The sequence below is a fragment of the Polypterus senegalus genome, chromosome 12, assembly GCF_016835505.1.
Source record: "Polypterus senegalus isolate Bchr_013 chromosome 12, ASM1683550v1, whole genome shotgun sequence".
In the NCBI taxonomy this organism is placed as follows: Eukaryota; Metazoa; Chordata; class Cladistia; order Polypteriformes; family Polypteridae; genus Polypterus; species Polypterus senegalus.
In genome coordinates this window covers 44,790,131-44,809,083 of record NC_053165.1, presented here as the reverse complement: position 1 = coordinate 44,809,083, position 18,953 = coordinate 44,790,131, and the positions used below count along the sequence as shown (strand labels likewise).

Sequence of the window (18,953 nt, the reverse complement as noted above, 5' to 3'; positions counted from 1 at the left end):
GGTAGATTGCCCAAAGGGGACTGGGCAGTCTAATGGTCTGGAATCCCTGCAGATTTTATTTTTTTTCTCCAGCCGTCTGGAGTTGTTTTTTGTTTTTTCTGTCCACCCTGGCCATTGGACCTTACTCTTATTCTATGTTAATTAATGTTGACTTATTTTATTTTCTAACTGTGTCTTTTATTCTTCTGTTCTTCATTATGTAAAGCACTTTGAGCTACTGTTTGTATGAAAATGTGCCTTATAAATAAATGTAGTTGTAGTAGTAGTAGTAGTTGAAGTTAAATATTTGCTATATTTAATCTAGATAAAACAAAGTTTCCCTTAAAATATGTGAAAAACGCATTTAATAATATTATACCTGGTGGTGATGCGGGGGGTGTTTAATAAATAATTCATTACATTTATATAGGACTTTTCTCAGTACTCAAAGCGCAATCCACACAGGGAGGAACCGAACCCACACTTTTCAGTCTCCTTACTGCAAAGCAGCAACACTACCACTGCGCCACTTGTGAGGACGTTTGTGGTGACATTGGCACTTTTATGAGTGGCTTACGCCCTGCCCTTGTCCCTGCTGCATCGCTCCTAGCCAGAGGATTTAGCTATCTGTCTGTCTGTAGTGTATGACACAATAGATGAGCTGTAATGTAAGGTAAATGTTATTCCTAGTTTCTAACTTCTTCCTTTATCTTGTTAATATGTTCTACCATTTTTCTATATTGTAAAGAAATATAATGCTAATTAAGGACTACCACATTTTCTTTTGTCCCATTTAGATCAAAACTCACGTGCAAACTAAGCCTTGTTTCACCTGTGGCATCCATCCTCCAAAAACGTAGAGTCTGTTATTGAGAGTCACCACAGAGTGGCAGGCTAATGGGACAGGCAGAGGTGAGGCAGTCCTCCATTGATTCTTCTCCATGGAGAACTTGGCCACGGAGTTGGTGATCAGATATTGATTCTTCATTTTCATTTGCCCTCCCAAAATGTACAAAGTATTTCCCACAGCTCCCAAGGCGTACATCTCTCTATAATCAGTTGAGCACAGATGATCCCAGCAGCCTCTACCTTCTGTACGGTACCTATGAAAAAGACACAAAAATATGCACTAAAAGTAAGATATCCAATAATAATTCATCCCCTTAAATGTCATATGTTCAGTTTTAGTGAAATGAACATTCCATATGCTTTCACTTGTAATGGGAACAGTCTTACTGCACTACATTAATGTTTTCAGAACATACTACTCAACCTAGACATATCATTTTCCTACTGTTTGTATTATTTGTTCAGTTTTCTTTTAAGTACACAAAATGAAACTGGCACATTGTCAATCCAAAATAAGTAAACATGTACATTTTCTGGAGTGGGAAGTGGATTCTGTGGAGGTTGCTGTCTTTTTATAGCACATTGTAAAAATAACTTTTTTTCCAGTTTAATGACTTTTTTCCTGGGTTTGCTAAGGTTTGCTAGTTGTCCCTCAAATTTTGGGGGTATTGGAGCAGGAATTATTATAACGAGATACTTCCTCTGACACTAGCATCCTGTAGTTGCCTTTTACAACATGCAAGAGGGACATTGATTTTATTTTAAGCACAAGTCACAGGATGCCAGCACATTGTAAAACATTGCTGAAAAGAGAACATTCAGTAATAAAAAGTATAAATCGGTATAGCTTATGTTTGAAGCAATCATTGTCTTTAGAGTGTTTGCTTATAATGGAAAAACGCCTGGCACCACCTAGTGGTTGTTAGTGCAGGTCAAGAAACAACAGGAAATAATTACTAAGAGTCATTCTGTTTGGAAACCAATTCAGAAAACACCATAGTATGAAGTCATCTAGTGGAGTGAACAAGGAGTACTGTAAGTTCTTGCATGAATTGAGGATGATAGGGGGAGCTGACAAAGATTGACACTTAATTTTCAAATCAATGTTTGATAGCATCAGTGGTCTCAGTAAATTTAACTAAAGATTGACAACATTGTAATGGGCCAGATTGTTGAAGATGGCCTGTTATACTCTGCTCTGGCTTGATCACAACACCTTCTGGTTTGACAGAAATATGCAGCCAATAATAAAATCAAAGTATGATAACATCAGTGATTTTAAAAAATGAAATAAGGGGTTGAGACTACAATGACAGCCCAAACTTTTGTTTTCCCCGATTTTTTTTCCAGGTCAGCTACTCCTATTGAGAAGGAACAATTAAAATAAAAACCTGTTCCTGATAGCTTTAGCAGTCTGAATGAGTGAAATGCAAATGTGGAGCATTATGACAACTCAAGACTGTTAATGGCCTGCATTGTTCTTTTTGTGACTGTAAACCTAGTGCTACAAGTGAGGGAGACCAGCATCTAATGATAAAACTATGTCTGTGTGCCTGAAATTAACAATTCAAAACACCATGGCATTGTAGATTGTTAAACTTGCTTTGCCCTGTTTTCTATTTGAATACGTACCTATAAATTTCCACATTTTTGGTCTTCTGTCTTGAAAGCTTAAGTGCACCTGCCTCACCAGCAACCAAAATATCATTGTCCTCAGTCACTACTCCAGTGCAAACATATCCCAAGGCTTCTCCATACCGAGGAGATGTTATAAAGTATGTTCTTTTGGTGGTGGGTGCATAACAAAAGCTAGCATCTGCAAAACTTCCATGTCTAGATTTAATCCCATAGCCATTGTTGCCAATGCAAAGAAGGAGTGCTGTTGTTTCCATCCCATACCGCAACTGTAGTGTGCCAAGGTGATTTTTCTTGTCTATGGCATCCAGCGCACTTGTAATGATTTCATAGCACACTGAGTTACATAACAAGGCCGTGTTTCTCCTGAGGGCTTCTCTGAGGAAAGTGGGGTTCACGAGAATCAGCCGAACTTGCCTCAGTAGCTGCGGCAGATGGTATGAGCGAGTATCCCGACTGTAATTCACCCACCGTAAAACTAAATCCAGGATACTTTCTTCACGTGAAACATTAAGGTCATCAGAACTGATCAAAGATAACAGTTGATGGACTTCAATTTCCAATATTTCATCCTGCAAGCAGACTTCAGCAAAATGTTGATAAAGGTACTTCTTGGCCTGATGTGACATCTCCTCTGCAACTATCTGTTTGGCAAAATGGTAGATGCCAAGACAGTTGGAGGCATCCATATGATCTAGCATGTACTTCTCACAAGATTTTAAAACTTCTTCCATCTGGAATACAAAGGCAGTCGTGGTAACATCCTGGATATTGGAGTTGGTGAGTTCCAGCTCAGAATTGTACATAAAATTTAAGATTACCGTCAAACTCACTGCTGAGGTATCAACTAATTGTACCTCCTTTGTTCGGCACTCCTCGAGCCCACATGTGAACATTGCCAGAAAGTATGGGCTGAATACAGATAAGACAATCCTATGACAGGGAAACCGTGTCCCTCCTGCCACTAGGACCACATCGGTGAGTTGGTCCATTTGCTTCATCATGTTGATTTCATCCAGTAATTTCAAGCTGTGCTTCACCTTGCATTCCATGGTGATCTGGTTTGCAGTCTGTGACAGGTGTCCACCATTAGAAGTTACATACTGCTTAGGGAACTGGAATCCATGGAGAAATTCACATTCTACAAGAAATCAAGATGGCATTAGTAGCAGAATTTCCTCAAACTAGTGATTTCTATTTCCAAATGCGTTCCATTTCATTTCACTTAAACTACAACAAAACTTACATGTCATATACTGTACATATGTATTATGGGCAATGTATGGCTTCAGCATCTTGGGTTCCATTAACATGCCCAGTCATTATCTATCTGGAGATTGCAGGTTATCTTCATGTCTTTTTAAGTTTTACTACAAGTGTAATGTTTTTTCTCCCATATTCTCAAAAATGTGTGAGTTAGTGTAACTGGTTTCTCTAAATTGCAAAGGTGAGAGTAAGAGAGTGTGTGGAAATGGGCCCGGCAATAGATTGATATCCCATCCAGGGCAGCTTTCTGCCTTGTGCTTCAGCTCCCCAAGACCCCAAATTGTCTTATTTGGTTTGTGATTGCTATGTTATGTTACAGGGTGGTGTAATGGTGCAGTGGGTAGTGCCACAGCTCACAGATCCAGCATCTTGGGCTTGAATCTTGCACCCATCATTGTCGGTGTAGAGTATGTATGCTTTCTCCAGAAAACTCCAAACTGACTCCTAGTCCATGTCAGGGTTCGGTAGCCTAGACCGCCAATTTGGAATCCCCTGAATGTCTTTGGAGTGATGGGAGGAAAACTTTAGGGTACCTGGTGAAAAAGTAACGAAACAATGGGGAGAATATACAGACTCCACATGTAAAGAAAATAAAGGCTGGATAAGAATCTAGCACTATGGCACTGTGAAGCAGCAGCACAGTCCACTACCTCACCACGGCAGACCTCAAATGAAAATAACATTTTCCAAACTGCTTAATACAATTCAGGGTTGCCGGGGCCAGAGCTCATCCAGAAGCAGGGCAAAAGACAGGACTTAATTAAACAGAGCCCACTGTCACACTCACCCACACAAAATAAATTTAGAATCGACTATGAAACTAATATGCAGGTCACTGGAAAGTGGGAAGTAAAACCCACACAGAAGCAAGGAAAACATGCAAACTTCATTCACACAGTGATTGGGCTGAAGTTTCTTGGTCTTAATTTTCCATATGATTGTATTTTCCTTCACTGGAGTACAGAAGTGCCACTAATGTCTGACAGGATGCTAGCAGACCCTTGACCACTGGTGGGTACACTGTTATTGTTGGCTTGCCTATGTCTACTATCTGGTGCAATGACTTCTAGCTTTTTCTCTGATGTTTAATAAAGTTGGAACACACGGTGGAGGAGATCTTAGACCTTCCCTGTATGCATACATTTTCCAAATCCTCTGTATTGATTCATATTTGTTCAATTTAGACAACAGGCTTTCAATTATGATTACATCCAGAGACTTACATAGCAAAAGCAAAAAACAGCTGCAGATCCAGCCACCTTTTTGTTGATTTTTGAGGTGTGCTTCAGTTTATTGTTTTGCCAGAAACTTTCCCAGGAGCAAAATTCAAAATACTGTGATCCATTATTTAGAATTAAATTTACAGTATACTGTATGTCAAATACTGTAGATAAGAAAGCCCTGCTTTAACCATTGTGTGGAATTTCTATTAGATCTATTTTATTCTGACTCAAATGGTTGAAAGAAACATAGAAATGGCAAAAGGCAATTACCCTTAGAAACACTCAGTAAGTATTTTTTTTTTCATGCCTTCAATTGCTTAAATGTATCCAAAAAAAGAAGCTAAGCCCCGGGAGACAAGTTGTGCAGAAACACTTTGTAATCATTAAAGAGAAGCCAAGAAAAAAGGTTAGGTGGTCCGCACTGAGGATGCAAATTAGCAAGCACTCTGTGTAGACAAGCACTTCTAACACTTGATCGTCAAGCATCAGTTCTGAGCAGGAACTGCCCACACATTTATCATTTCATACTCTATCTATGCTCATTACTGTACATACTGTATGCACATCCTCAGCATTATTTTCTACTCCATTTTCATATTATTCTTATTTAGATATTCCAAAGATGATATACTTACATTGACCACAGTAATAATTTTCACTTTGTGTATACACACCAATAACTTAAGAAGCACAGAGAAGGCAGCATAATTTATGACCTGTGACCGCAAACAGCGTCTGGAGTCTTTGATGGTTATGCAAGTGGTGGGCAATGTCAGACAGCTTTATCACCTACAATTTTTTTTTGTTTGTTCTTTCCTTATAACATTACTGATGCCCCAGAATATAATGACAAAAATCAAATGGAGTTATATAACTATGGCATTTGAACAGTGTAATTTAAGCTGTCCATAACATATTATTATCAGCCAAATTGTTTTTAAAGTAATGGATAAATGCTTCTTTAATTACAGGCGAACATTAGTACCACCTGTAAATGAATAGTTTAGCATTTTAACGAGGATATGTACATACAGTATATAATACACAGTAAAAAATTAACATTTTTTTTTGGAATATACAGGGAAGGTAGCATAGTGCCACAGTGCTATTGCTGCTGCCTCACAGTAAGGAGACCAGAGTTCACATCCCAGGACCTCCCTGCACGTCCATGTTGGTTTTCCCTGGGTTCTCCAGTTTCCTCCCACAGTCCAAAGACATGCATACTGAATTTGTGTGTGTGTGTGTGTGTGTGTGTCTGAGTTCACCCTGTGATGGACTGGTGCCTTGTCCAAGGTTTGTTCCTGCCTTGCACTCTATGCTAGCAGGGAGAGGCTCCATCACCCCTCCGTTCAGGACTAAGCCAGTTAGAAAATAACTGATAATCCATCCATCCATTTTCCAACCCGCTGAATCCAAACACAGGGTCATGGGGGTCTGCTGGAGCCAATCCCAGCCAACACAGGGTACAAGGCAGGAACCAATCCTGGGCAGGGTGCCAACCCACCGCAGGACACACACAAACACACCCACACACCAAGGCCAATTTAGAATCGCCAATCCACCTAACCTGCATGTCTTTGGATTGTGGGAGGAAACCGAGCGCCCGGAGGAAACCCACACAGACACGGGGAGAACATGCAAACTCCACGCAGGGAGGACCCGGGAAGCGAAACCCGAGTCTCCTAACTGCGAGGCAGCAGCGCTACCACTGCGCCACCGTGCCGCCATAACTGATAATATAATGAGAATACATTCATATATTCAACAGTGAAAAGATGAGGTGCTGGCGTGTAAGGCAATGTTTCAAAGAAAATGCAATCTCTGAAATTAGCAAATAAAAGAAAAAGGTTAAAAAGGACAAAATACTACAAACATTGGATGGAAGATGCCTAGAAAAGCGTATTATGGTCAGCTTCTCCGAGTCGCCTTTTCACTGTTGCAGATGACATTGGTATTTGACATGCATTTAAGGAAGAAACCAACTGAGAACCTGCAAGACTTTTGTTTCTCAAACCATAGCCTCCGATGTCCTTATCTTTTTGTGCAGCTGCACATCAGAGCTTTCCCCTTCTTTTTCTGTTCTGGTTGAACAATTTTGCCCTCCCCTCTCAAGAGAGTAATACACGCCTTTCTACTTATGAAATCCTCAGTTTCTCATCAATCTGTCACTAGGTAACCTTCATTCTGGAAAAAAAAATAGAATGACGTCTTTCTTGAGTAAGATGTTTTGTTTTGGCCATTTTAAAGCTAGAACCAAACTTTAAGCAGTTTAATGGTTTTATTGAGAAGGATAACAGGTTTCAGTGATGCTAATGCAGTTGCAAAGGTTTTTCTAATAACTGGTTAACATTTAAACATGACTAATTAAGGATGAGTTAAGAGAGTTTACCATTAGGAACCTGAAGAAATGTCTTCTGAAAATGGGGCTTTGCAGCCATGTGTGAATAATAAATTTAAAATCAGTAATTTCAAGCAGTAATAGCCATTAGTAAACACTAGTCATGGTGTTGGCTGTATTTGTAAAGAATTTAATGGTATCTTAATGCAAAAAGGTACCAATTTCTATCCAAAACTTCAAAAATATGTGGGGAAATACTTTATGTACAGTATATAGCTAGATAGAAAAATCTAGAAAGAAACTACTTATACATATTTATATCTATTCTGTAGCTGATTAAAAGATGCTCTCAGGAATGAGTTGGACAGGTGCACAGGTGTTGGAGTACCAGCCCAGCAATACCCCACTAATTGCAAAAGAAAATACCATTTTTAAACCAAAAAACATTGGTCACAGCCATATTCTTCTAAGGTAATACTCAGTAAAGTAGCTGTATGTCTCTCCTAGCCAAAACTCTCAATGGACGCCTGCTTTCACATAATGGGCTGAATATTTACTGACCATCCAGAAAGGGGCGTGGCTTCTAACACCCAGTGTGGGTGTGGTTACGGATCCTCCAATATTTGATCTTTGGAGCTGCAGGCAGAAAGCTGGTGGTGGGCAGTGACAGTGCACCCTCTCACCCCACGGGGGAATGGCTCACCTTAACAGGGCCTTAAAAGTAGCCCTATGGGAAGATGTGTGGCTATATATATATATATATATCTATACTAATAAAAGGCAAAGCCCTCACTCACTGACTCATCACTAATTCTCCAACTTCCCGTGTGGGTGGAAGGCTGAAATTTGGCAGGTTCATTCCTTACAGCTTCCTTACAAAAGTTGGGCAGGTTTTATATCGAAATTCTTCGCGTAATGGTCATAACTGGAAGCAGTTTTTCTCCATTTACTGTAATGGAGATGAACTTCAACGCCGTGGGGGCGGAGTTTCGTGTGACATCTTCACGCCTCCCACATAATCACGCAGCACATAGAAAATCAGGAACACCTCAAAAAAGCGCTGAAGAAAACATGCATTATATAATTGAGAAGGCAGCGAAACAATAAGAAGCGAGCGAGTGACATATACTACCATATTCATGAGTGCTGCTACCTCGGAAAGAAAGCACGATGTAAACCTACACTTTAAATTAAGTTCATAGACAGGCTGCCGCTGGCGTTTGTAATTTAGTGCCTGCCCATATAAGGCCGTCCGTCAGCGGCAATCCAATAGCAAACTCCCACTAAATATTCACGGGTGAAGGACTGTGCTCATGGAGAGGAAGATGAGATGGTCAGCGTGGTGTTTGACACAAACTCAGCGAAACTGCGAGAGAAAGTTTTAAGTGCCAGGACTAAGGTAACATTAAATACAGCCATGGACATAGCACGAGTTGGCACCAGCACAACTGGGGAAGTTCGATGCATGTACACCGAGCGGCTCACGTGAACTGACGCAGTGCACAGATAAAAAGCAACAGTTCCAAAGAGCGCTGAACAAAAACCGAATTACACAGTTGAAAAGGCAGCAAAAAATATGAAGTGTCTGATACATATAAGCATATTCATAAATCCAACTACTGCGGAAACAAAGCACACGTTGGAAAAAGTCAATGTCCCGCTAAAGGAAGACAGTGTAAAAAAAACCCGTGCATGCAGTGTGTCAGGTCTCAGATAAAGAAGAAGACGAGCTGTTTATTGATGCAGTAAGAAACGAATCGATGAATGAAACCTGTCATCTTTACAACGATTGACAAACACGGAATGTAACTTGAACACAACACATCCTACAAATACGAACCTGATTGAAAGAAATAATGATAATCAAATCCTTGATGACAGCAACACTCAGTAACACTCACAAAACAAATACTGTATATTGACAGTCATGTACGTTATTTTTAAAATGTTCCCTTTTCTTTTTCTAGCTTTTTTAACACACTACTTCTCCGCTGTGATATGCGGGTATATATATATGTATATATATGTATATATATATATATATATATATATATATATATATATATATATATATATATATATATATATATATATATATGTATATATATATATATATATATATATATATATATATATACCGATCTACATACTCGAATAATGGATACTTTATTCGCCATCAATGATTGTTTTGGTAAAGCCATACTCAGTGTATTCATTAGATGAACGGTAAAAAAGTAAGAGCGAGGGAGGATGACTTATTGAGGCATGCAGGCTGTAGTCGCGTCAACTCTATCTGAATTGCGATCACATTTGAAAAAATATATCTTTTCAAGTTCTATTTAGTCCATATGTGTCAAACTCAAGGGCATGGGCCACATCCAGCCAGCGTAATTATATCCGCCCGAGATCATTTTATATACTGTATTATTGTTATTAAAGCCCGGGTATATGAAGCGCTGGTAACACAATAAACTACAGATCCCATAATGCAGCGCTTCAGCTGCCTTGCCGAACACTTACCGCGTTAATCAAGTCTAGCTTATGATGCTGCAAGTTATTGCGAAGCTAGCTCACACGATGCTGAAGAGAAAAGTTGATTCTGAAAATAGTGCCTTTAAAAACCGATGGGAGGCTGAGTATATGTTTACTGAACCCGTGTGTCTCATTTGTGGAACTAATGTGGCTGTAATTACAGAATTTAATCTAAGACGGCACTATAAAACAAAACATCAGGGTAACCTGAAAGACCTGAATGCAATGCAGAAGATACAGAAAGCAGAAGAATTAAATAAGAATCTGACACTTCAGTGGACGTTTTACCCGTGCACAATCACAAAGTGATTTCAATTGAGGCTGCTTTTATGGGAGACACAACCACTTGCCCCACTTTCCCTATTACCAAGTAATGTTAAACCAAGTCGTCACTACGGTGTTCCCAAATACGCACTTTGCTGATAAACTGAGCGCACTGAGTTTGCACGGCGCTTTGGTGACTTTGAAGAACAAAAAAAGTCCGTCTACATGCGGCTCGAACCTTGTGCATGTTTGGTAGCACATATCTGTGTGAGAAGCTCTTCTCAGTGATAAAGACTAACAAAACAGCACACAGGACTCGCCTCACTGATGAGCACCTGCAATCCATCCTGAGAATCTCCACAACACAGAACCTCACAGCAAACAGAAACGAACCTGTTGCCAAAAAAAGATGCCAGGCGTCCAGCTCTAAAATGACATATGAGCAAAGACAACTGAATGATTTGATTTGTTATTGCTGAAAAGAACACATTTTATTTATATTTCTAGGTTTTGTTATGCAGCATGTTCATATTTGAATTTGTATAATTTTGACAGGATATATTTTTATGGAGAGCAAAATCTTTTGGGATATTTAAAATCTAAGTTTATTTTTATAAAATATAAAATTACATAAGAGTAAAGAAATTTGAATGTTTGTTCTTTTAACGTTTACTTTATTTCTAACTTGTATAATTTAGACAGGATATATTTTTATGGAGAGCAAAATATTATAAGTTGTTTAAGGTTTGAGTTGATTTATTCAGGAATAATATTCCTGTCTGTTTTACCATTCCTACCAAAGATATTTCTGTCGACTAAATAAAAATTCCTTCTATTTAAAATTTAAATAGAACTTGAACAAATACGATAGTTCATAATATCCACGAAGACTTGCACGTAAGAGCGGGAGTTATCCATTTTAACAAGCAGTGTATTGCACTGATACAAAATAGCTGTGTGTGTATATATGTAGATATGTATGTATATGTATATATATGTTTATATATGTGTGAGTGTATGTATATATATATATGTATTTGTGTGTATATATGTGTATGTATGTATGTATGTGTGTATGTATATGTATGTGTATATATGTAGATATATATATATGTATGTATATATGTGTGTGTGTATATATATGTGTATATGTATAGATATGTATATATATGTTTGTGTGTGTGTGTAAATATATATATATTTATATTTATATATATATATATATATGACAGCAACACTCATCACTCACAACAGTGACAAAACAATTACATTGACAATCATGTTACGTTATTTTCAAAATGTTTCCTTTTCTTTTTCATTGCTTCTTTAACACACTACTTCTCACTGCGAAGCGCGGGTATTTTGCTAGTATATATATATATTGTCAGGGGTGCCAGGGGCAACGACCATGCCGGGACGCCGTGAGGGACCGGAATGTGGGTCTGCGCCCACCCTGGATCACGTGGGAGCCGCCATCCTGGTTGCTTTGGGGGCCACGGGTTAAGGGCATGGAAGCCCCACCCTGAAGGGGCCCGTGGTCACCGCCAGGAGGCGCCCCAATGCCTTGGGGACCTGTTCCCTCAGCACTTCCGCCACAACAGGAAATGCTGGGGGGAAGATTAGGAAGGACACCCGGAGAGCTGCCGGGAGAATAGTTGGCACTTCCGCCACTCTGGGGCGTGGCCAACAAGGGAATGCCGGGAGCCACCAGGAGCTCATCCAGGAGAGAATAAAAGGGGCTGTCTCCCTTCATTCGAGGCTGGAGTCGAGTGGAAGAAGGACAAGGCACGAGAGGAGAGTGGAGGCGGCCTGAAGAAAGGCATTGTGAGGCCAGGACTGAGTTGGGGTTTGTGCACTGGACTTGATATTTGTAAATATTTATAGTGTAAATAAACGTGTGGTGGTAAAAATCAATATGTCCGCCTGTCTGTGCCTGGGTCGGCTCCACAATATATATATATATATATATATATATATATATATATATATATATATATATATATATATATATATATATATAGTAATATGAAAAGTTTAGGAAACCCCTCTCAGCCTGCATAATAATTTACTCTCCTTTCAACCAGAAAGATAACAGTGGTATGTCTTTCATTTCATAGGAACATCTGAGTACTGGGGTGATTTCCAAGCAAAGATTTTTAGTGAAGTAGTATTTAGTTGTATGAAATTAAATCAAATGTGAAAAACTGGCGGTGCAAAAATTTGGATACCCTTGTAATTTTGCTGATTTGAATGCATGTAACTGCTCAATACTGACTACTTGCAACACCAAATTGGTTGGATTAGCTCATTAAGCCTTGAACTTCATAGACAGTGTAGCAGTAGGGGGCGCTATTGCTCCCTTGAACCCTGAGGTACCACGCCAAACACCAGGTAAAAGTGCCACAATAATTATTTTTATTATAATAATGTGCACTAAGCACCCTCCACTCTACACTATTCATTAATCAATACAATAACAATAATAAATCAATCCTCCACTCCCAGACGCGTTGCCCTCCTACCACCCAGCTCAGCTCGCCGTCTGGGAGCTCCCACAGTCCTTTTATATTCCATGACCTGCAAATGTTCCCAATCCCCAGTCCATGTGATCCTGTATCACTTCTGGGTCAGGTAAACAGTTCTTTTCTTCACCCCGGAAGCCCATTGCTCTTCCTTTGACGAACTTCCGGGTTATAGGGCACAAATAAGTCTTTGGTCCATTGTAGTCTAACTGGCACAACCACCCAGAAAGTGCACCTAGAACTTTTTGTTTCCAAGAAACCATAAAACAGATTAGGTGGGTTTGAGAATGGATAAATGCATATAATGTATAGAGATTTATAGGGTCATTATTATCAGGTGTGCAGAGTGATGTGAAATTCTTTTTTGTATGTCTTACTGTGTATGTGTGTATAATATACACTGCATACATATCCATAACACTGTTTTAAACATACCTCTTTTTAAAGTTTTTTGTAGTTCCAGATTCCATGAGTAAATTAGCCAGTTTAAAGCAGTTTTACAAACTGGAATGTCCATCATGAGGAACACAAAAACAAGTGTGACAAGAACAGACTATTCAGCCCAACAAGCACGCCAATTCTATTCAACTAATTTATCAAAAATGATAAGACTACATATATTAATATTAAAATGTATCCCCTCGGTGTGTATCATGCTCACGTGAGGACTTGTGTCCACTTTTAATTTTGGCTTTTATCTGAAACAAATCTAAACTACCTTGAAGACATTTAACTGAGTCAACTCAGTGATGAGCATGCGGATGAATCAGCACCTCATATGCCAAATATTACCAAAGTAATGGTCTTCGGGAGCTACACTTGTATAATATGTCTGTACATTTAAATTCTGGATAGCCTACTTAAAGCATGTGCCTTTAAGCTTTCTTGTCATATACATAAAATGCACAAACAAACAGATCGACTGACCTTCTTCGATTTATTCTCGCCAGATCAGAGGAGGAGGTCAGGATTTCTCAGCCGGATTGCTCTCACTTGCCACCAGTCGAGTGAGTCTGTCAAGCACTCCGTGCCCTTCAGTTTAAAATAGATCGCGACACGTGACATCTAGGGCCGCTTTTAGTGTCTAAAAACACAGGGCAAACTGACGCAATGCACCACGGGTCAGGTTTAAAGGCTAGTAAGTACGCGAGATGTAGTAATCCTTCGACTAGATTTATGAACCTGCTTGTTAAAGAGTTTGGTTGTTTGCAGTCAGAGGATATCCTCTTCTGAACGAGTTACACGCAAGACAAGAAATCACACCCGGACTGGACGCCACCCCGTTACAAGGCAAACGTACATTAACACCTGGCAAATAGTGTGCTAATAGTGACCCTGCTCTGCATTTATTTCATTTGATCATATATTTTTAGGAATAATATTGCCTTAAAAGCAGGATTTGGTGAGCCGCATCTGTCCCGAAGCTTGAATTTTATTTGTAAGAGTCAGTTAGGAAAGGACCTGGGGAATCAGGACAGCATTAACTAGTGCAGTGATTTTTAACCTTTTTTAAGTCACGGACCCATTTAAGAATCTGATTAAAGCTATGGTCTTCCTCTTTCCCGGAAATATTCACATAAACACAGCTTTGCATGCAATGAATATAATGTGGTTTATTTATCGAGATTTGATTGTCTCATACATATATAACACACACAAAGTTTTGATAAACTTTAAAATAAACAATCTAAAAAAAACACCTCTTTTTTATGCAAAAAGTAATGGCCACTCATTAAAATTATGAAATACAATTCCATCCATCCATTTACTAACCCGCTGAATCCAAATACAGGCTCATGGGGGTCTGCTGGAGCCAATCCCAGCCAACACAGGACACGAACCAATCCTGGGCAGGGTGCCAACCCACCACAGGACACACACAAACTAGGGCCAATTAAGAATTGCCAATCCACCTAACCTGCATGTCTTTGTATTGTGGGAGGAAACCGGAGCGCCTGGAGGAAACCCACGCAGACACGAGGAGAACATGCAAACTCCACGCAGGGAGGACCCGGAAAGCGAACCAATTCTCTTGTGCAAATTAAAACAGATCTGCTACTACTATGTTTTCTACTACCATTACTACTACTACTATTACATTTACTATAAATTAACAGTACCCAACTCTATAGTGAATATAAATGTTAATTTTTATCTGACCCTCACGGGACCCCCTGAAACCCATCCATGGACCCCCTAAGGATGCACGGACCTCAGGTTAAAAACCTCTGGACTAGTGTATGCCATTTGTTTACATATATTTAATTATTACAATCTATACTCAGAAATATAAATCAGTTATCAATTTTGTAAATTTGCCCTGTAAGACTTGTCCCCAAACAGTACCCAAGACTGATGCTTATTCAATTATGGTGATCTCTATTGTAAGTAGATTTGGAAAAAAAGCATCTGCTAAGCAAATAAATGTAGATTTTTTTTAAATATCAAATTATTACCAGCAAATGGGGGACTAACAAGAATACTAAATTAAGAAACAAGCAAATGATATTTTGAAGTTACTAAAGATAAATACTGTAAATATTTCTCTGTCTGTCTGTCAGTCTGTCTAATATATAGTGCCTTTCATTTCTATCTATCTATCTATCTATCTATCTATCTATCTATCTATCTATCTTTTCATAAAACATCTATTTAACACTTCTAACATGGGCTTGCATGTCCTAAGGATTCTTCTTCTTATCGTCTAACATGATGCACTGTTCCATACTCTTAAAAATGCTGGTTCTTTAATGGTACTTTATGGTTCTTTACTAGGCTGTGTGGTTCCTTGTTGATCTTGTTTTTCAGCTGACCTAGATCATTGCAACATCAGGTGAATAGATAGATAGATAGATAGATAGATAGATAGATAGATAGATAGATAGATAGATAGATAGATAGATAGATAGATAGATAGATAGATAGATAGATAGATAGATAGATAGATACTTTATAGACTCATGAGATCAAAATGAGTAGTAAGAGTACTTATGGGTGACTCTGCTTAAGATTAGTACAACTCTCATCTTCGTAGGAGAGTCCTCTGCACCTTGGCAGATGATCCTCAAGGAGATGGAGTTTAAATAGATGATGTTTATAGTCTTCACTTTTACATCAGGCTGCTGTCATTGAAGTAATCCTATGGCCTGTTTGTAGATGCATATGCCAAAGGAACCTGTCACATTTAAGAATGAAGTCTTGGATGCAATGTCATAAGATGGATTCCTGTGTATGCCTAATGGGGTTGGCAAGCCAAGAAGGTGACAAGTGCAGCAGTAGTGGAACTAAAGACCTGCAGTCAGGCAAAGTCATTGAGGAGTAACTTTTGGATGGTCTCAGTTAAATTGTGACAAATAACTTAAAGACTTGGCTGTTTGATAACATTTTTAAGAGAAGGCTGGGAATTGATATTCTCACATTCAATGTGAGTTCAGAATTTCATCAAGAGTATGTCTCTTATCCTACTGATCCTGAAGATATGAAGAGTGTATGTATTCCGTGTTCCACCTCTGCTGTTCATGATTTTGTTGTTTCCTCAGGAGACTGTAATCACTCAGGGGTCATGAAGCCATCGAGATGAGAATTGCTAACTCTGAATCCTTCCCTGGAAAATAGTGTGTTGCTCTCTTCAGAGGAGGTAGAAGAGTTTAAGTATCTCGGTCATTGTGCTGAACAGTTCAACTGCGGATCTGTGAGAACGACTGGCGACGCTGAGCAGCTGCGGCAGAGCGGCAAGAGGTGCACCTGTCAGCCTGCGCTGATTTGTTCACTTCCCGAGGGTGGTGCCCAGTGGCTATCCTTAATATACTGGATGTCCAAACATTTTTTAGTGATATTTATTTTATTTTTCATTTTATATATGTTCGGCAGATAATTTATCCAAGGTAAGTTGCATTGTAATTTTAAAAATATTAATTTATATATTAAAACAAACCTAAGTGCCAATTGGATCCTACATAAACGTCGCGCTTGTCGGTCCGTAACGGAGAATGTTCGATGTCAGCGCTCCGGAAGAACCGTGGCAAAGTGTGCGTCCTTAAGTGAGAATGAGGATGTAGGCTGAACCCTTAAAACGATCACTTCACTTGTCTTTCAGATGGTTATCAGCCTAGGACTGGAAATTTGATTTGTCTTTATTGCCACTTTAATGTTGACCAGCGTGACTGGAGTTAGAAAAAATAGGATTCGATCGGACATTGCATTTCTATCTATCTATCTATCTATCTATCTATCTATCTATCTATCTATCTATCTATCTATCTATCTATCTATCTATCTATAAAAAGACAATCGAATTGGTAGGAAATGTTACTAGATGAATAAAACAACCCCTAACTTTGACCCTGTTCTATATCTTATCTAACGCTAGGGGGCCCACGAGCAACGTAAAATGTAGTATTTTACATTTATTATATCCAGAATGGCTCACAATGAAACGCTCCTAAACCTTTCCTCTTTATAGTGCAACTAAGCTGGGTGATGTCCAGCCATCCATGCATTTTAAAACCTACTTAATCCTATTAGAGGTTTGCAGTGAGTTTAAAATGTGCAGTTAGTTAATACTCTTAACGAGAGGTAACATGATGGAGGTTCTGCCGCTCATTTTAAGAGGCTGACATTTAATCGTTTGCTTTTGCATTACCTTACCAAACTTAATAAGGCGAGATGAAATGTTTTATTTAACAATTTCCTATATTACTACTATTTGTAAACACGGAATACCAAATTTGAAGACATTTAATTCAACTCAGGGGTTAGTTATCCTGTAATCATGAAGGTCACAGTTACAGTTACAAACAACATGCTACTGACACTGTGTGACCCTGAGAACGTCACTTCACCTGCCTATGCTGGAAAAACAAAAAAGAATCTTAAAATGTTGCAAGCTGCCTTAAAGTATCACCCAAGCCATAAGTAAATAAGTAAATGTATTTAAAATAGGTGGCACTATCAAACCATTTAAACAAATTCAAGTTTGTGGTGAGACAGAGCCATTAAAAAAATAAACAGTGCTGAAACTCCCAACAAGTGAAATGCTTATAATAATAAGTCATGACATTTTTTTAAATTGATAGACGTGACTGTAATTTTGTTTTTCATTTATTCTGGTTAGAGTGCTTTGGATTTTTTTATGCATATAATGGCTAAATGTATATAAAAACAACGTAACTGACAAAAGATTAATTGAATTTAATGTAATCCCATATAGCATATTTTCATTTAACAAAGCATTGTTTTTAAAAATATAAACATATTAGATGACTTAATGAAATAAAACAACACAGATAGAGCTGCCTGCCCAGAAGAAAAGAAGGTTTATGGATGTGGTGAGAGAGGACATGCAGGTGATGGTTGTAACAGAGTAAGGAAGATGTGGAAGAAGTTGATCCGCTGTGGCAACCCCTAAACAGGAGCAGCCGAAAGAAGAAGAAGAACAAAACTGTAAAACACAAAACTGAAATGGAAATTTATGAATATAATAAGCTAAGGCCATTTGACTACAGCAAAGAGAAAACACAAAACCATATTTGACACTGATTTCATCAGCACTCGCTAGCCTGTTATTCGATTCTTCCTTGGAGATGCCATACACCATAACTGCACAGGCAGACATAAATATAACAAAGTTCTAACATTATATCCATCATTATTGATGACAAAATGGCAGCAGCACCAAATATAATATGAGCACAAAAGACAGAAGAGAAAGAATATTTAAAGGACGTAATACATTCTGAAATGTAAATGTAGGACAAAGCCATTCATAACATTATACAAGAGAGGTAGGATGTGAGACTAGCTGTAAATTGAAATGGGAAAGCATGTAATGAATTAAGGGCTGCAGCTATTAGCTACAGTATATTCTTAGTGCTAGTAATGATTCCATATATTGAACTCAGGGTGAAATTCTACATCAACAGTTTGGTTAGCCTGGTCATAAATATTACGGTGGTCAACTCTGCTTGATTCCAATAAATGAACTACAGTAAGCATTCAAAATCCTGTGCATCTAGAGATGGCCTTCATTTTGCAATATTTTTAAATTTCAGGAAACTGGTATTAGAGCAAGAAGAAAAGTTATAGAATAGTTCAAAAAATAACAACTGTATTCAATGTGGATTCAGCCACACGAAATTTAAGCCCTGAGAGTTGTCTGCGCTGCTTTGACATTGGCAGAAGAATTGAAGGACAAAGGATTCGCACGACATGCATGGCTCCATCTGCATTAGTCAAGCCGTTAATTAATAACACCATTTGGGTTTACTGACAAAGGCAGCTAAGCTTGAGCATGATACCAGGTCGCATCATATTTAACATTCATCTTCAATGATTAAAGTAGAATAA

At 38.6% G+C, this 18,953-nt stretch overlaps 1 protein-coding gene across 4 annotated transcripts in view; it reads right to left on the bottom strand.

Moving 5' to 3' along the window:
- Positions 1–13,630, bottom strand: part of kbtbd12 (kelch repeat and BTB (POZ) domain containing 12) — an 82,754-nt gene extending 69,124 nt beyond the window's left edge. For all 4 annotated transcript variants that reach the window (XM_039771023.1, XM_039771026.1, XM_039771025.1 and 1 more), the window contains exons 1-3: positions 13,536–13,630; positions 2,461–3,604; positions 812–1,082 (exon numbers count right to left, since the gene is read on the bottom strand). In XM_039771023.1, coding sequence (XP_039626957.1) covers positions 812–1,082; positions 2,461–3,515 — 1,326 coding nt within the window. In that variant the 5' untranslated portion in view covers positions 3,516–3,604; positions 13,536–13,630. The remainder of the gene's footprint in view (positions 1–811; positions 1,083–2,460; positions 3,605–13,535) is intronic.
- Positions 13,631–18,953: the final 5,323 nt, after the last annotated feature.